The sequence below is a fragment of the Panulirus ornatus genome, chromosome 57, assembly GCF_036320965.1.
Source record: "Panulirus ornatus isolate Po-2019 chromosome 57, ASM3632096v1, whole genome shotgun sequence".
Taxonomy (NCBI): Eukaryota; Metazoa; Arthropoda; class Malacostraca; order Decapoda; family Palinuridae; genus Panulirus; species Panulirus ornatus.
Window position 1 is genome coordinate 30,726,496 of NC_092280.1, and position 17,666 is coordinate 30,744,161.

A 17,666-nucleotide genomic window follows, 5' to 3' on the forward strand; every position below is an offset into this window, starting at 1 on the left:
CGACAAAGTATAAAAAAAAAAAAAAAAAAAAAAAAAAAAAAAAAAAAATATATATATATACTTAATCACTTCCTGCCCAAGAATTCCAATTTATTCTTATACGACTCCTGCAGCACTAAGGAAGCTGGTCACATCAACAGGTCATAAGTGTATATTTGCAATGTGCAGGGCAACTGTATGCTATTTACTGCACTGGTGAGGTAGCACCTGGAACAGATGAGTATTATTTTTTCATACTTTTATCACCACTTCCTGCATCAGTAAGGCAGCCCTAAGATCAGACAAAGAAAGACTGCATTCACTCGCATCCATTCTCTAACTGCCATATGTAATGCTCCAAAACCAAAGTTCTCAATCCAAAGCCAGCCCTCACAGACCTCTCCATGGTTTACATCAGATGCTTCACTTGCTTTGGTCCAGTCCACTGACAGCACATGATCCCCACTATACCATATTGTTCCACTTCACTCTATTCCATATACACCCTTCACCCTCCTGCATGTTTAGGGCCTAATTGCTCAAAATTTGTTTCACCCCATCTTTCCATCTTCAATTTGGTCTTCTATTCTTGTTCCCTCCACTTCTGACACAAACTGTATCCTTATTGTCAACCTTTCCTCTCATTCTCTTCATATGTCCAAACCATTTAAGCACATCTTCAGCTCCCAGCCACATTTTTTATTACCACACATCTCTCTTACCCTTTCATTACTTACTGGATCAAACCACCTCACACCACATATTGTCCTCAAACATTACATTTCCAACACATCCACCTTCCTCTGCACAGCCTTATCTAAAACCCATACCTCACTTCCATATAACCTCGTTGGACTACTGTACCTTCAAAAATATCCATTTTTGCCGTTACAAGTAACATTCTTTTTTTCCATGCATTCTTCAAGGCTCCAAGAACCATAGACCCCCTCACCTTGCCTAAGACTCAATTCTGTTTCCATGGTTCCATTCTCTGCCATCTAAAACACTTCACTTCCTACAAGTTTTTGACATTTACACTCACACCCCAATTAACCTGTCTCATTCCTGCTAAAATTAATATCCTTGTTTTCATTCACATTTACTCTCCACTTCCTCCTTTCACACACACTTCTAAACTCAGTCATCAACTGCAGTTTCTCACATGAATCTGCCTCCAGTGTTGCATCATCAGCAAACAACAACCAAGTCACTTGCCAGGATCTCTCATCCCCTACAGTCTTCATACTTGCACCTCTCCAAGACTTTTGCATTTACCTCCCACACCACCACAACCATTAAACAAACTGAACAACTATGGTGACATCATATATCCTTGCCACAGACCAACCTTCACTTAGAACCATAGATCCTTGATAAAAACTTCTCACTGCATCTAGCAACTTTCCTCCCACACCATATATTCTTAAAAACTTCCACAAGGCATCCATATCAACCCTAATATATGCTTTCTCCAGATCCATAAATGCTACAAACATATCTAACAGTTTCTTTAATTACTTCCTGTACCCATTCTTAAAAACAAACACCTGATCCACACATCCTCTACCACTTCTGAAACCACACTGCTCCTTCCCAATCTGTGGCTTTATTAATGCCTTCATTCTCTCAATCAATACCCTCCCATAAAACTTACCCAGTACTCTTAAAATACTTATACCTTGGAAGTTTCAACACTCACCTTTATCCCTCTTGCCTTTATGCAATGACACTGTACATGCATTCCACCAATCCTCAGACACTTCATGATCCATATGTACATTGAAAATCCTCACCAACCGATCAACAACACAGTCACCCCTTTTCTTAATAACTTCAATAGTAATAACATCCACTCCAGCTGCCTTGCCACAGTTCATATTACATAAGGCTTTCAGCACTTCCTCTCTTTACCAAACCACTCTCCATGACTCACTTCGTATACCACCCCAACCCAAACATCCTACATCTGCCACTCTATGATCAAACACAATCTACTGTCCTTGAAAATACTCACTTCATCACTCCTGTTACCACTTCCCCTTTTGCCCAATTCACTAATGTTCCTATTTTTTCTCGTTTTAGGCAAAACATCTTATTCTCCCTAATGTTTACTGATACAAGCTGATCCCAACTCTCATTTGCTATTTCAAACCCTGCACCTTCCTCCTGACCTCCTGCTGCTTTCTCTGATGCATCTCCCAATCATTTATGCTCCTTCCCTGTACATATGTAACACGCAAATGCTTCTTTTTCTTTCACTAGCAACTTTACTTCTATATCCACCCACTCGCTGCCCTTTCTTATCTGCTGCCTCCCACCTTTCGTATACCACCTGCATCATTTACACATACCAGCACTGCTTCCCCGAATATCTCTCATTTCTCATCCAATCCCTTGGCTTCCCTTACTTTCACATTTTGCTATTCTACACCAATTCAAGGAATGACTATAAGTACAAACAAATTAACTTTTTGATTACCTGACAATTTCTTCATCACGCTTTGCTTGAGTCTCTTCTTCAAGTAATGTTTCAAGCTGACGTCTTAGAGTCTGGAGCTCCAATACCCTTTTTTCTTCAGCTTTGCGAGCTGCAGCCTCCTCTCGAGCAGCTGCTTCTGCCTGTGCTCGGGCCTGATTATATAAGAGATTTTATTAAATATATAAGTAGTAACTCAAGAACTTATGGAAATTTAAAACCACTCACACTTATGTAACAAAATCACAAACATCTGGAAATTTCCTAACATGTTATATCAATCCAGCAACCCTTTAAATGACCCCCAACTCCCCTCCTCCTATTGCCTTTTATTAAATCATCAGTATCCAAATTCCTTGAAAAACTGGTCTGCAGCAGTGTCAGAGTATCCCATCCAAACATTCTTTTAAATCCAGTCACTCCACTGCACACACAATAACAGTGGCAACAGATATTAAAAAAGCAGTTGTACTATCCCCTGATATATTCTCATAGAAAAGGCACTTGACACCACCCTCCACAAAAACAAGAAACAGTTAGCCAACTTAGCCAAACCAATGTCATTCACAAATGCTTCACCTCCAAAACCTTCAACCTCTAAAAGGGCTCATCCTCCAGAAAGCAGTTCTTTCTCTAACCCTCTACACTCACTTTCTATACAACCACTCTTCATCCACCACAAACAAATGTGCAAGTCCTGTTTTATGCAAATGACCTCACTATCCCATCATAGCACCCACCATCCTACAGAAGCAAGAAACATGCAGCACTACATCATGCAATTAAGACATAAGCTCAACTAAAATGGAATGTCTGTATCCCCTAACAATGTACAGTCACCATCTTAACCCCTAAGACACAAGAATCCAACCAGCAGCCTCCCAAAACCCTGAATGATCAACCACTCCCACTCAAAAATTCCAAACAGCTGAGTGTCACATATGACATGCACAACATTCCATACCAGCCAACCATGCCGAGTGTAATGTATGACATGTACAACATTCCATGCCAGGAACTCAACACAATGACCATAGACAAATTAAAATGACCCTTTTGCACACTTACTGGCCCAAGCTTTAGACAAAAAGAATTCTTCAATATTCTCTACAAACAATTTAATCAGCCATGTTTTCAAAAAGAATTGCAATAAACTTTAGTGGTTGTGTTTTCTTTCTGTCTCACCCACATGTGGACTAATGGCATTCTGTCCACAAACATATAATCTCTCCTTGTCGCACATAACACTTGACAACACTCAATTCGTATAGCTCATTCTTCGTAATTTTAGATTTTCCTGCAGTGAGCACAATGCTCCAGCCCTGCCTTTTGGCAAAATGGTAGTGGCAATAGATAGAAGTCGTAGGCAGGAAGTGTGAAGTAGAAGCATTGGGTAAAAACATTAGGTAGAAGTAGTAGGCAGGAATATTAGGCACGAGCATTAGGTATAAGCAGTCTAAAGGAACATTAGGTATGAGCCAGTGCAAACACTGTGCTAGTTACCCTTCGTCTGTGGCCTGTTAAGGGTTAGGCAACTAAAGGCTAAAAGGAGGCACTGGAGTTCACTTATTATGGAGACTCTATTACCTTGACCACCTCCTATGGGGAGTTCCAGGTGGGAATAGGCATCAAAGAAATAGATAGATAGAAAGATGAAAAAACAGAGCACTCACCAACCACAAACACTCAACACCTGTAGAATAAAATATTTCAAATAAAATACCAATTCAACATACCTGACAAACAAGTCTCCGCAAAAGCACAACACCCCTCACCCAAACCATTATATAACCAACCATTAGCATGGAAAAAGAAATAAAATTATACCCCTCCCTAACACTTCTGCAACAAACAACAATTACAAAATGTACTCAGTTTATAACCACAACCGGCACTAAAACACCCAAAACCAATCCTCCCTCTTTTACTACAAATTCCTTCATTTGTGTATTTTGTTATGGGTCGACTCTTGTCACTTTTAATACTGTATTTTAAACTTGGTATCGGTAAGATCACACTAGTTTAATTGACATCATGACAGAAAGTTACAAAAGGCTGTGAGCCATACCCATATTTGAGAAAAAGAAAGGCTTGGTTACACTCTATATGTCTAGATGAGGGAGGGAGGAGTATGACATCAATGCTTGCTGCAGCAGGAAATAAACTCCAGTTGAGATGACATAAGGATTCCCTTTCAAAATTTCATTGATTTTATCGGGAATACATACTTACATAAGTTTGTTTATGTAAACACACACTGATAAGTGCTAACACAATTAATATTGTTATGATGTCAAAGAAGTAAGAGAAGAGCAGAATTCTATTCTTACACCTGGCAGAAATGGTGAGCTGATGTCACAACTCTGTAAGGTTTTACAGAGGCAGTATAACCAAGGCCATTTATGTGAGTTATATGATTTTGTAATCTGTGAAAAGAACTCTATTTACAACCACAGTAAAATTAATCATACCACAGAGTATGACCTCAAACTGATATTGTGAATGGTTGCAGTATGATCATAAGTAACAGGTTCTGAAATATAAAGTTATAATGTTATGATCTTTAACACAACTAAATTTTATCTAATTTTGTTTTATTTGCAAATAACCCAGGACCATTGTCTATGAAAGTCCTGGTGTTACCCAAGAACTTTCTAAAGGGTCCTGCAGCCCAAGGCTACCTTTTAAGAGAGAAGTTTTTTCACAAGACTATTTTCAATGATGCAGCTTTGCCAAAGGTAACTTTTTACTTGCAATGTAGCTTGACCAGGCACAGTATGGTAGCACCTTTATTTTTTTGTATGTAAATGACAGTACCAGTACCAGAAAACATTAACTCCCCAGCACAAGGACAGTATCTTAGGACATTCACTATCCTGCACACATACAGTACCAAAGAGTAATTACGGTAAATATAAACGAAAGCCAGTTTATAGTCTTTCAAAATATAAAGGATAAGAACACACCAGCTTTTCTGCCATGAGTTCAGCCTGGGTGTTCTCAATAATGTCTGCTTGAGAGTCACGTCGAATACGCTCAGCAGTTTCCCGTGCCTCTTCTTCAGCATGTTCATTCTTTCTAATGGCTGACATGATTGCCTGGTAGGGAAGAGTTTCTTTAGAATGGTGTATGGCAGCATCTAAAACTCTCAACCATTCAGTTTTACTCCTGCAGGGAAAAAATTTAATTGTGGTTATTTTATATAAACATGAGATTAGATGTAAATGTAAGACACAGATATAAATATAATACATCACATGTACACCCTCAAAAAAATTATTTGATACCCTTGCCTACAGTATGCCCTACAAGGATCATTGATATGGTTGGTGAATCACTCAGTTATCTCATTCAGAGGTGTTATTGGACTCCACCTGGAAAGAGTGGCATATTCAGTATTTACAGACAAAGAATAGCATATATCAAATATTTCACCTGTGGTCTGATGCAGCAAGCTGGATAAGTTTGTTGCTTTCTAAACAGAGTGTGAACCTACACATTCTTGCACTAGGTTCATCCGGGATGTTGTGTACAGTAGCTGAGGGAGTTAGGCAAACTTGAGCTCTACCCATTACCAATGACAGTGCTGCTGATCGTGCTTTTACTTTATGGATTGAAGCAAACATTGCCCAAGGTCTTAATTCTATATCTCGTCTCACCCATATTGGTGCCCACCATACACGCTGGTATACCTTTCCCTGGAAATGAAAAGCAATGCTCAGGTTTTAGTTTTCCTTCATGTATAAATTCAAAAGTATGGCTTGAGAAATTTATACGATTCTGAAAACAGTACTGTATCAAATTAGTTTATCTTGCTGGTAAAATGCATATTTCAAAGGTATAGCAACAAAACCACCAGATATTAAACCATACCTACCCGTTTTAAAACCTGCTCAATAAAGCTACTGTACACATCATCAACTGCTCTTTCAAGTGCAGGGTATTCAGTATCTTGTGCATAGCGACCTTCTAGAAAGGTGAGGAAGACAGGGAATGTGAAACATGAAATAGCTGTTGCTACCTGATTAAAATCACGAATATCCCATTCTCGTCCTAGACTCATGACCAGGTGTCTTGTAACCTCCCTTACCTCCACATTATTTAGTGTCACCTGAAAATCAAACACTAAGAATGTATCATTTAGTATCTAGTACTTATGAGTAACAATTTGCAATTATATGAGTTTTCAGTCATATATGAGATGGTCAACAAAACTACACTTATTTCTTGTTCCTGAGTTTTCTCATTGCTATTATCATGTTCATTGTAGCCCAAAATCAGCACATGCATGCTTTAAGTGACATCACACAATCTTGAAATGTCTCAAACCCAGAAAGCAGTTTGTAATCAAATTCACAAAAAATTAAAAACCTTGCACTAAAGTATATTTCCAATTTGTGGTATATTGTCAAAATAAAGGTCAATATCAACGTCTACCTCGCTAACGCTGGAGACAGTGACAAAGCAAAATAAATAAAAATAAATAAATAACGTTTAAATCAATATTTTTTTTTTTTTATACTTTGTCACTGTCTCCCGCGTTTGCGAGGTAGCGCAAGGAAACAGACGAAAGAAATGGCCCAACCCCCCCCCCCCCCCCCCATACACATGAATATACATACGTCCACACACGCAAATATACATACCTACACAGCTTTCCATGGTTTACCCCAGACGCTTCACATGCCTTGATTCAATCCACTGACAGCACGTCAACCCCGGTATACCACATCGCTCCAATTCACTCTATTCCTTGCCCTCCTTTCACCCTCCTGCATGTTCAGGCCCCGATCACACAAAATCTTTTTCACTCCATCTTTCCACCTCCAATTTGGTCTCCCTCTTCTCCTCGTTCCCTCCACCTCCGACACATATATCCTCTTGGTCAATCTTTCCTCACTCATTCTCTCCATGTGCCCAAACCACTTCAAAACACCCTCTTCTGCTCTCTCAACCACGCTCTTTTTATTTCCACACATCTCTCTTACCCTTACGTTACTCACTCGATCAAACCACCTCACACCACACATTGTCCTCAAACATCTCATTTCCAGCACATCCACCCTCCTGTGCACAACTCTATCCATAGCCCACGCCTCGCAACCATACAACATTGTTGGAACCACTATTCCTTCAAACATACCCATTTTTGCTTTCTGAGATAATGTTCTCGACTTCCACACATTCTTCAAGGCCCCCAGAATTTTTGCCCCCTCCCCCACCCTATGATCCACTTCCGCTTCCATGGTTCCATCCGTTGCCAGATCCACTCCCAGATATCTAAAACACTTCACTTCCTCCAGTTTTTCTCCATTCAAACTCACCTCCCAATTGACTTGACCCTCAACCCTACTGTACCTAATAACCTTGCTCTTATTCACATTTACTCTTAACTTTCTTCTTCCACACACTTTACCAAACTCAGTCACCAGCTTCTGCAGTTTCTCACATGAATTAGCCACCAGCGCTGTATCATCAGCGAACAACAACTGACTCACTTCCCAAGCTTCCCAATCACAATATACAGTATGTAATTTTCGCCTGCAAGCATTTGATTAATAGTAAAAATCAGAAGTGGGCATTATTTAACAATTTTCACATTGAAAAAATAAAAGTGGCTACAACAATACATAAAAAGGTAGTGTGATTATTAAATGTTGCAAGTTTAAATATACTTCCATCTATTACTTCACATATACAGTACATGCAGAGGTGTTAATAAAACATGAGTGATTGCTAACCCTATAAGTGCTTTTAGATGCTGCAAAAGGTGGTCTCTACAACCTAAAGATTTTTAGCAATCTCAATGAAAAACATATAACCCAAAGCCATTTAGACCTAGTATATCACAGGCATTTAAACCATGGTATTATGCTATAGCTTTTAAATCCTAGCATGCTGCTGCCATTCAAAGCCACAGTGTACTTTATGATCCACAGTATTGTGCTCCATTTTCATTTATTCCTTGCACTCTGCTTGGAGCTTGAATCTCCTAACATTATATCATCATTATTATTACTACTAATTTTATTATTATTATTATTAGTATTCAAAATCACTCTTCAATGTATCCTAATATCTCTGTATATGAGACTGGCTGTTACCATAATTCAAAATTCACAAATTTTTTTGTTAACAATCTATACCAGGGTTGAAGGCCCAAGCGGATGCACATTCTGCATCTTCCTATTATGATTTTGACTAAACTTTCCTTGTTTCTTCTGTGGATGACATATGACATATGAAAAATGAAAACTTATTACAGCACCAAAGCCTCCTCCACCAACCCTCCTACAATCAAAGACTGTCAGGAAAAATAAAACCAGTTTATATGGCAATAGCACTCTCACCAACCACCATGTCTCACATAGTGATACCATTTAAAGAATTATGTGACTAAAATTCTACATTAATAAAACAAAATGCTTATAATATGGAAATAAATATCAGAACTAAATGGGACACATAATGATGTTGGGAAAGAAGATATTCCCTATCAACCCTTAAATGGTGGCATAGTCTGGAAATTAAATCATGGAAAAAAATTTTTCCTCAGATATTGATATATTAACATTCAAAAGTATCAACAAATACACAGAAAGCTTATTATTACCTTAGTGTAAGCCTGATCTAGTGCTAAGTGAGTGCCCTGAGGGAGTGTAAATGATGCCTTTGCTAGCTATTCTATCTATCTATCTAAATCTATGATGCCTGTTCCCTTTGAGAACTCCCTCAAGGGGGTGGCCATGGCAAAGTCTCCATAACTGGTGAGCTACAGTGCCATTTCTTAGCTTTCACTGCCTCACACTTAACAGGCCACTAGCAAAGGGCAACTTTAATGCATTGTTTTCAGAGGCTCCTTAATGTTCCCACCAACTACTTTTACCTAATAATCCTGCCTTATGTCACAACCTACTACTTCTACATAATGCTCCTGTACTAACAACTCAACACTCCATTTATCCACATCCCTCAAATTTTGCTCCTTCTCTCATTCAATCTGCATCTTGTCTTGACACAGCTTTCTCTAATAAACTCGGAATTGGACAGGATATCTCGGTGGGGTAGATGAAATCTAGTTAAGTTTAATGTCTCCAAGATCCAGTTTCTACCCATCCGTTTATTAAAAACTCCACATAACTCTCGTCTTTCCTTTGACGGCTCTGTAATCCCACCTCTTGACTCAATGAACATAATTGGTAAAACTGTAACATCCACTCTTTTTTGAAAACCTCATAATATGGGAATAGCTAAGTCTGCATCTAAGAAACTAGGTGTTCTGTTTAGATGTTGAAACTTCTTTTCTTCTGAACAGCTGCTCCGTTTATACAAAGGATTGATTCATCCTAGTATGGATAATGTTTTCACAACTACATCCTTACCTGACAGAGTTGAGACGAACAGTCTGATTTATAAACACCCCCCCCCCCAAGGCTAACTTCCTAACTTGTCCCTCCTGCCCTATGCTGCAATGTTGGTTCCTTTTCCCACTTTTATAGGTATTACTCTGGTTTTTGCTCCCTAGAGCAGGCGGCTTGTGTCCCCCACCATTATCTGAACCACACAATACTTGGCAAGGTGCTGCGTCACATGATTATTGTGTAGTCCATTTTAATAACCGTTTCTTTCTGTACTCCTCAAAGCTTTGGAACTCTCTACCTTCTCATGCCTTCCCTAGTAACTATGACCTTGCACATTTTAAAGCAGGTTTTTTCACTTCCTCCAAACTTCATAAATACTTTCCTGTCTCTTCTTTTTTCCTTTCATAATCCTATCTATATTTCAATTAAGGCCCATCATCAATGTGGACTTTTGTCTGAGACTTGGGGTGTGTGTGTGTGTGTGTGTCTCCCCCTAATGTTTCTAACAAAAGCTCCTGTCAAACCTTCCTACCTACTTCAATCTACTCCTCTTAGCATTTCACCAAAAGTCAGGGCTAGCACAAAGCACTCTGCAGGAAAAATCTATGGAGTTGCAAATAATGAGATGTGAGGGTTATGTGTTGTCAAGTGTTATATGTGAGAAGGAAACACTGTATGTTTGTGGGAAGAAAGCCAGCAGTCCATGTATAGGTGAGTCAGAAAGAAAAGGCAGCTACCTGGGTCAAAGGAGTGCAATTTGACAACAATGAAGTGCTGGCTCACAATATAGCCATCACTAATCCTCCCAATAACCAGGTGGGTAGTACTGGTAATATGCCTCCCTGGTCAATGGCTGCCTACCAACTATTACCTACAGCCTTTGACAGCTACTTCTTAGAAAGGAAGATGAACTAATTATTTTTCTATGTTAACTGATACATCACAGGCAAACGGATGCCCTAATCAAGGTCATACCATTAACGCTATATATATATATATATATATATATATATATATATATATATGTAGCTGCTCCGTTTATACAAAGGATTGATTCATCCTAGTATGGATAATGTTTTCACAACTACATCCTTACCTGACAGAGTTGAGACGAACAGTCTGATTTATAAACCCCCCCCCAAGGCTAACTTCCAAACTTGTCCCTCCTGCCCTATGCTGCAATGTTGGTTCCTTTTCCCACTTCTATAGGTATTACTCTGGTTTTTGCTCCCTAGAGCAGGCGGCTTGTGTCCCCCACCATTAACTGAACCACACAATACTTGGCAAGGTGGATATCTATCCCTGGGGATAGGGGAGAAAGAATACTTCCCATGTATTCCCTGCGTGTCGTAGAAGGCGACTAAAAGGGGAGGGAGCGGGGGGCTGGAAATCCTCCCCTCTCGTTTTTTTTAATTTTCCAAAAGAAGGAACAGAGAACAAGGCCAGGTGAGGATATTCCCTCAGAGGCCCAGTCCTCTGTTCTTAACGCTACCTTGCTAATGCGGGAAATGGCAAATAGTATGACAATATATATATATATATATATATATATATATATATATATATATATATATATATATATATATATATATTTTTTTTTCAAACTATTCGCCATTTCCCGCATTAGCGAGGTAGCGTTAAGAACAGAGGACTGGGCCTTTTTCGGAATATCCTCACCTGGCCCCCTCTGTTCCTTCTTTTGGAAAATTAAAAAAAAAACGAGAGGGGAGGATTTCCAGCCCCCCGCTCCCTCCCCTTTTAGTCGCCTTCTACGACACGCAGGGAATACGTGGGAAGTATTCTTAATCCCCTATCCCCAGGGATAATATATATATATATATATATATATATATATATATATTTTTTTTTTGCTTTGTCGCTGTCTCCCGCGTTTGCGAGGTAGCGCAAGGAAACAGACGAAAGAAATGGCCCAACCCACCCCCATACACATGCCTTGATTCAATCCACTGACAGCACGTCAACCCCGGTATACCACATCGCTCCAATTCACTCTATTCTTTGCCCTCCTTTCACCCTCCTGCATGTTCAGGCCCCGATCACACAAAATCTTTTTCACTCCATCTTTCCACCTCCAATTTGGTCTCCCTCTTCTTCTCGTTCCCTCCACCTCCGACACATATATCCTCTTGGTCAATCTTTCCTCACTCATTCTCTCCATGTGACCAAACCATTTCAAAACACCCTCTTCTGCTCTCTCAACCACGCTCTTTTTATTTCCACACATCTCTCTTACCCTTACGTTACTTACTCGATCAAACCACCTCACACCACACATTGTCCTCAAACATCTCATTTCCAGCACATCCACCCTCCTGCGCACAACTCTATCCATAGCCCACGCCTCGCAACCATACAACATTGTTGGAACCACTATTCCTTCAAACATACCCATTTTTGCTTTCCGCGATAATGTTCTCGACTTCCACACATTCTTCAAGGCTCCCAGGATTTTCGCCCCCTCCCCCACCCTATGATTCACTTCTGCTTCCATGGTTCCATCCGCTGCCAGATCCACTCTCAGATATCTAAAACACTTTACTTCCTCCAGTTTTTCTCCATTCAAACTTACCTCCCAATTGACTTGACCCTCAACCCTACTGTACCTAATAACCTTGCTCTTATTCACATTTACTCTTAACTTTCTTCTTTCACACACTTTACCAAACTCAGTCACCAGCTTCTGCAGTTTCTCACATGAATCAGCCACCAGCGCTGTATCATCAGCGAACAACAACTGACTCACTTCCCAAGCTCTCTCATCCACAACAGACTTCATACTTGCCCCTCTTTCCAAAACTCTTGCATTCACCTCCCTAACAACCCCATCCATAAACAAATTAAACAACCATGGAGACATCACACACCCCTGCCGCAAACCTACATTCACTGAGAACCAATCACTTTCCTCTCTTCCTACACGTACACATGCCTTACATCCTCGATAAAAACTTTTCACTGCTTCTAACAACTTGCCTCCCACACCATATATTCTTAATACCTTCCACAGAGCATCTCTATCAACTCTATCATATGCCTTCTCCAGATCCATAAATGCTACATACAAATCCATTTGCTTTTCTAAGTATTTCTCATACATTCTTCAAAGCAAACACCTGATCCACATATCCTCTACCACTTCTGAAACCACACTGCTCTTCCCCAATCTGATGCTCTGTACATGCCTTCACCCTCTCAATCAATACCCTCCCATATAATTTACCAGGAATTGAGTACTCAACAAACTTTTATTATTTTATTATACTTTGTCGCTGTCTCCCGCGTTTGCGAGGCAGCGCAAGGAAACAGACGAAAGAAATGGCCCAACCCCCCCCATACACATGTATATACATACGTCCACACACGCAAATATACATACCCACACAGCTTTCCATGGTTTACCCCAGACGCTTCACATGCCTTGATTCAATCCACTGACAGCACGTCAACCCCGGTATACCACATCGCTCCAATTCACTCTATTCCTTGCCCTCCTTTCACCCTCCTGCATGTTCAGGCCCCGATCACACAAAATCTTTTTCACTCCATCTTTCCACCTCCAATTTGGTCTCCCTCTTCTCCTCGTTCCCTCCACCTCCGACACATATATCCTCTTGGTCAATCTTTCCTCACTCATTCTCTCCATGTGCCCAAACCACTTCAAAACACCCTCTTCTGCTCTCTCAACCACGCTCTTTTTATTTCCACACATCTCTCTTACCCTTACGTTACTTACTCGATCAAACCACCTCACACCACACATTGTCCTCAAACATCTCATTTCCAGCACATCCATCCTCCTGCGCACAACTCTATCCATAGCCCACGCCTCGCAACCATACAACATTGTTGGAACCACTATTCCTTCAAACATACCCATTTTTGCTTTCCGAGATAATGTTCTCGACTTCCACACATTCTTCAAGGCCCCCAGAATTTTCGCCCCCTCCCCCACCCTATGATCCACTTCCGCTTCCATGGTTCCATCCGCTGCCAGATCCACTCCCAGATATCTAAAACACTTCACTTCCTCCAGTTTTTCTCCATTCAAACTCACCTCCCAATTGACTTGACCCTCAACCCTACTGTACCTAATAACCTTGCTCTTATTCACATTTACTCTTAACTTTCTTCTTCCACACACTTTACCAAACTCAGTCACCAGCTTCTGCAGTTTCTCACATGAATCAGCCACCAGCGCTGTATCATCAGCGAACAACAACTGACTCACTTCCCAAGCTCTCTCATCCCCAACAGACTTCATACTTGCCCCTCTTTCCAAAACTCTTGCATTTACCTCCCTAACAACCCCATCCATAAACAAATTAAACCACCATGGAGACATCACACACCCCTGCCGCAAACCTACATTCACTGAGAACCAATCACTTTCCTCTCTTCCTACACGTACACATGCCTTACATCCTCGATAAAAACTTTTCACTGCTTCTAACAACTTTCCTCCCACACCATATATTCTTAATACCTTCCACAGAGCATCTCTATCAACTCTATCATATGCCTTCTCCAGATCCATAAATGCTACATACAAATCCATTTGCTTTTCTAAGTATTTCTCACATACATTCTTCAAAGCAAACACCTGATCCACACATCCTCTACTACTTCTGAAACCACACTGCTCTTCCCCGATCTGATGCTCTGTACATGCCTTCACCCTCTCAATCAATACCCTCCCATATAATTTACCAGGAATACATACCATCGTTAATAAATATATGAGTTGATATATATTTCATATTTAGGGTCATACTTGTGAGATGAGAAGTAATAAACTTAGGTGACCTCTGGTAAAGCAACTTGAATGGCATATTTCAGCAAATCAAACAAGGTACTTTTAAGAGAACAAGATGTTGAACATGACTTGCCTGTAAGAGACTTTTTCTTGCTGGAGATCTGTCTGCCAGAAGGCAGAATATACGGAAAAGTTTAAAGACAGCATCCTCAGAAAATACTGGGAAATGTCGCTGCAGAAGAGTAGCTCGGCCCAGAAGCCAGAAAGTGTATTCCAAAATGTCATGATGTTTCTTAAGCTCACTGTATGGAGATGACCCATCATCTACTTCAGCCAACACCTGAAACAATACTACAATATACTAAGGCATGTGATCTAGAAGACCCATTATTTTTTTCATGTGTACATATGTTAATGGTGCACAAAGAAACATTAGATCTGTAACTTCATTGTGATATTTACAGAGGTATCCTACTATAAAGAGCAACATGTTAGCAATGTCCACAGTCATTTCCTATATAAAAAGCTATGGTCAAGTTCATTCTTCACATAGTCAAAGGAACTGTAGACAACACATCTGTATTTATACCTATCTTGATCCACACCTTCCAACTCTGTACTTCTGTGTCACTTTTTGGTCTGTCCTCACTGTCAAAGCAGTTCACCTTAGCAAAGTCTTCAAACAAGGCCAGTAGGCTCAGAAGTAGTCTTTGAAATGAAAACTAATCTGTATTTTTTTTTTTTAACTAAGGTCTAGAAGTACTTATCATTTATAATAACTCCCATTTCCATGTGATGGATCATATTCATATATCTTCAAAGGCCAATCATACCGTACTATTGTCAGGTAAGATTTGTGTCTTCATCCATTCTTAAATTTTAGCATACAAAATGCTTCCACTGCATGTGAAATCCAATAACTCACCAACACCATTTCACAAAAATGTCCTTAGCCTACATCTTGTACTCCTACATCCAACAGTCTCTTACAATGAGATTTGTCTTCACCCCAACCTTCCACAAACTTTAAGAGACCTTAACCAAACCCTTTTCTTCCATATGTTTAACAGTAAATCAATCTTCTACCTAACTTCAGTGTACCAGAATTTGGCTTCTAATGGACCCTTGGACCCTATTAGACAAGTTCAGGATCTAATGGACATTTCTGTATTAGTCCATTTACATTGTGAATTTACTCCAATAAGCTAAGGATACATCAGGCTGTATTTGGGACATAACGGAATAGCCTGTTTGATTCTGACCTTGGTTCAGGACACTGGGTGTCAGGAGAACATGTGACTGCTTGTTGCACATCACTTCAGTGCATTTTTTTCTATTTTACAATGAATCAATTGTGCATTTTTTTTCTTTTGTGCCTTTATTCCTACAAAGATAATACAAATAGAAATTTTAAAATGAAACAAGACACATCATGGTCACTGCCTGCCAGTATTAAACAAATGCCCACTTGGTTAGCACATAAACAAACTTGGTGCCCATGTTCTCATGTATGTGCATTGCTTTTAAGGTAAAAAGGCTTGTCGCTTTGTACTAAATCAAGGTAGATATAATTGCTATCAGCACTGCATATACAAAGATATACAGGAAACACCTCAGCACCACTGAGAAGCTGAAAATTAATGACCATAATGAGCAAGGGAAGAGCAGTTTGTGCCTCATGCAAGCCCCAATTCTGACTAGGAAAAGATTCACGTGACCCTGGAGCTATTTCCTTCTTATTCAGAGTAGTCTTTGCTACCCCATGAACACTGATAGCCTTGAAAGAATAAGGTAGGTTTCCATTACACTTGTGATTTTTTTTTCATATTTGATTAATGTTTCCCACATTAGCAAGGTAGCACCAGAAACACAGAAATGCCATATTTGCCCTCATTCATTCATTTTGGTAATGCACCAAAACCACAGCTCCCTATCCACAATCATGCCCCACAGACCTTTCATGCCCTGGTTCAGTCCAGTGACAGCACATCAACCCCTGTATACCACATCATTCCAATTCACTCTATCTCATGTACACCTTTCATCCTCCAGCATGTGCAGGCCGTGATCACTTAAAATCTTTTTCACTTCATCCTTCTATCTCTAATTTGGTATACCCTTTCTCCTTATTTCCCCAACTCTGACACATACATCATTTTTGTTATCCTCTCTTTACTAATTCTCTCCATATGTCCAAATCATATCAGCACACCCTCTTCAGCTTTCACATACGCGCTTTTTTTTTTATTATCACACCTCTCACCCTTTTATTACATACTCACTCAAACCACCTTACACTACATCCTGTTCTCAAAAATTTCATTTCCAACGCTTTCATCCATGTCCATGTATCCTCATCTATTGCCCACGCCTTGCATCCATATAACACTGTTGGAACTACTGTACTTTTAAACATGCCCATTTTTAGCATCTCAGACAACGACTTCTCTTTCTACACATTCTTCAAAGCTACCAGAGCTTTCCCATCCTCTGACTCACTTCTGTTTCTGTGGTTCCATTTGCTGCCATGTCTGCTCTCATGTATCTAAAACACCACTTCTGCTAATTTTTCTCCATTCAAACACACACTCAACTAATCTGACCCTCAACCTTGTTAAAAGCTAACAACCTTGCTTTCAATTTAGATTTACTCACAACTTCCTCCTTTAACACTCGTCCAAACTAAGTCACCAACTTTTGCAGTTTCTTACTCAAATCTGCCTTCATTGCTATATCAGTAAACAACTAACTCATTTCCCAAGCCGTCATCTCCTACAGGGTGCACACTCACCCCTCTCTCTAAGACTCTTGCATTTATCTCCCTCACCACCCCCTTCCATTAACAAACATAACAGCCACAGACACCACAAATCCTTGCCACAAACTAACCTTCACTTAGAACCTCTCACTCTCCTCTCTTTTCCCTCAGACATATGCCTTACACCCTTGACAAAGACTTCACACTGCTTCTGAAAGCTTTCCTCCCAAAACATATATCCTTAAGACCTTTCATGAGGCATCTCTATCAACCCTATCATAAGATTTCTCTTAATCCATAAATGCCACATACAAATCC

General features: G+C 39.9%; 2 protein-coding genes across 3 annotated transcripts in view; one reads left to right on the forward strand and one right to left on the reverse strand.

The window, feature by feature from the left end:
* The window catches only part of RIOK1 (RIO kinase 1), a 73,541-nt gene extending 68,162 nt beyond the window's left edge, over window positions 1-5,379 (forward strand). The window contains exon 13 of the mRNA XM_071695040.1: window positions 5,069-5,379. The gene's annotated coding sequence lies outside the window, so the exon portion shown is untranslated. The remainder of the gene's footprint in view (window positions 1-5,068) is intronic.
* Window positions 1-17,666, reverse strand: part of LOC139766406 (switch-associated protein 70-like) — a 42,394-nt gene that overhangs the window by 5,736 nt on the left and 18,992 nt on the right. Inside the window, exons 3-7 of one of the 2 annotated variants that reach the window (XM_071695036.1) lie at window positions 14,724-14,930; window positions 6,333-6,566; window positions 5,891-6,153; window positions 5,422-5,623; window positions 2,459-2,610 (exon numbers count right to left, since the gene is read on the reverse strand). In XM_071695036.1, the coding sequence (XP_071551137.1) occupies window positions 2,459-2,610; window positions 5,422-5,623; window positions 5,891-6,153; window positions 6,333-6,566; window positions 14,724-14,930 (1,058 nt within the window). The remainder of the gene's footprint in view (window positions 1-2,458; window positions 2,611-5,421; window positions 5,624-5,890; window positions 6,154-6,332; window positions 6,567-14,723; window positions 14,931-17,666) is intronic. The other variant, XM_071695037.1, reaches the window with a different exon arrangement.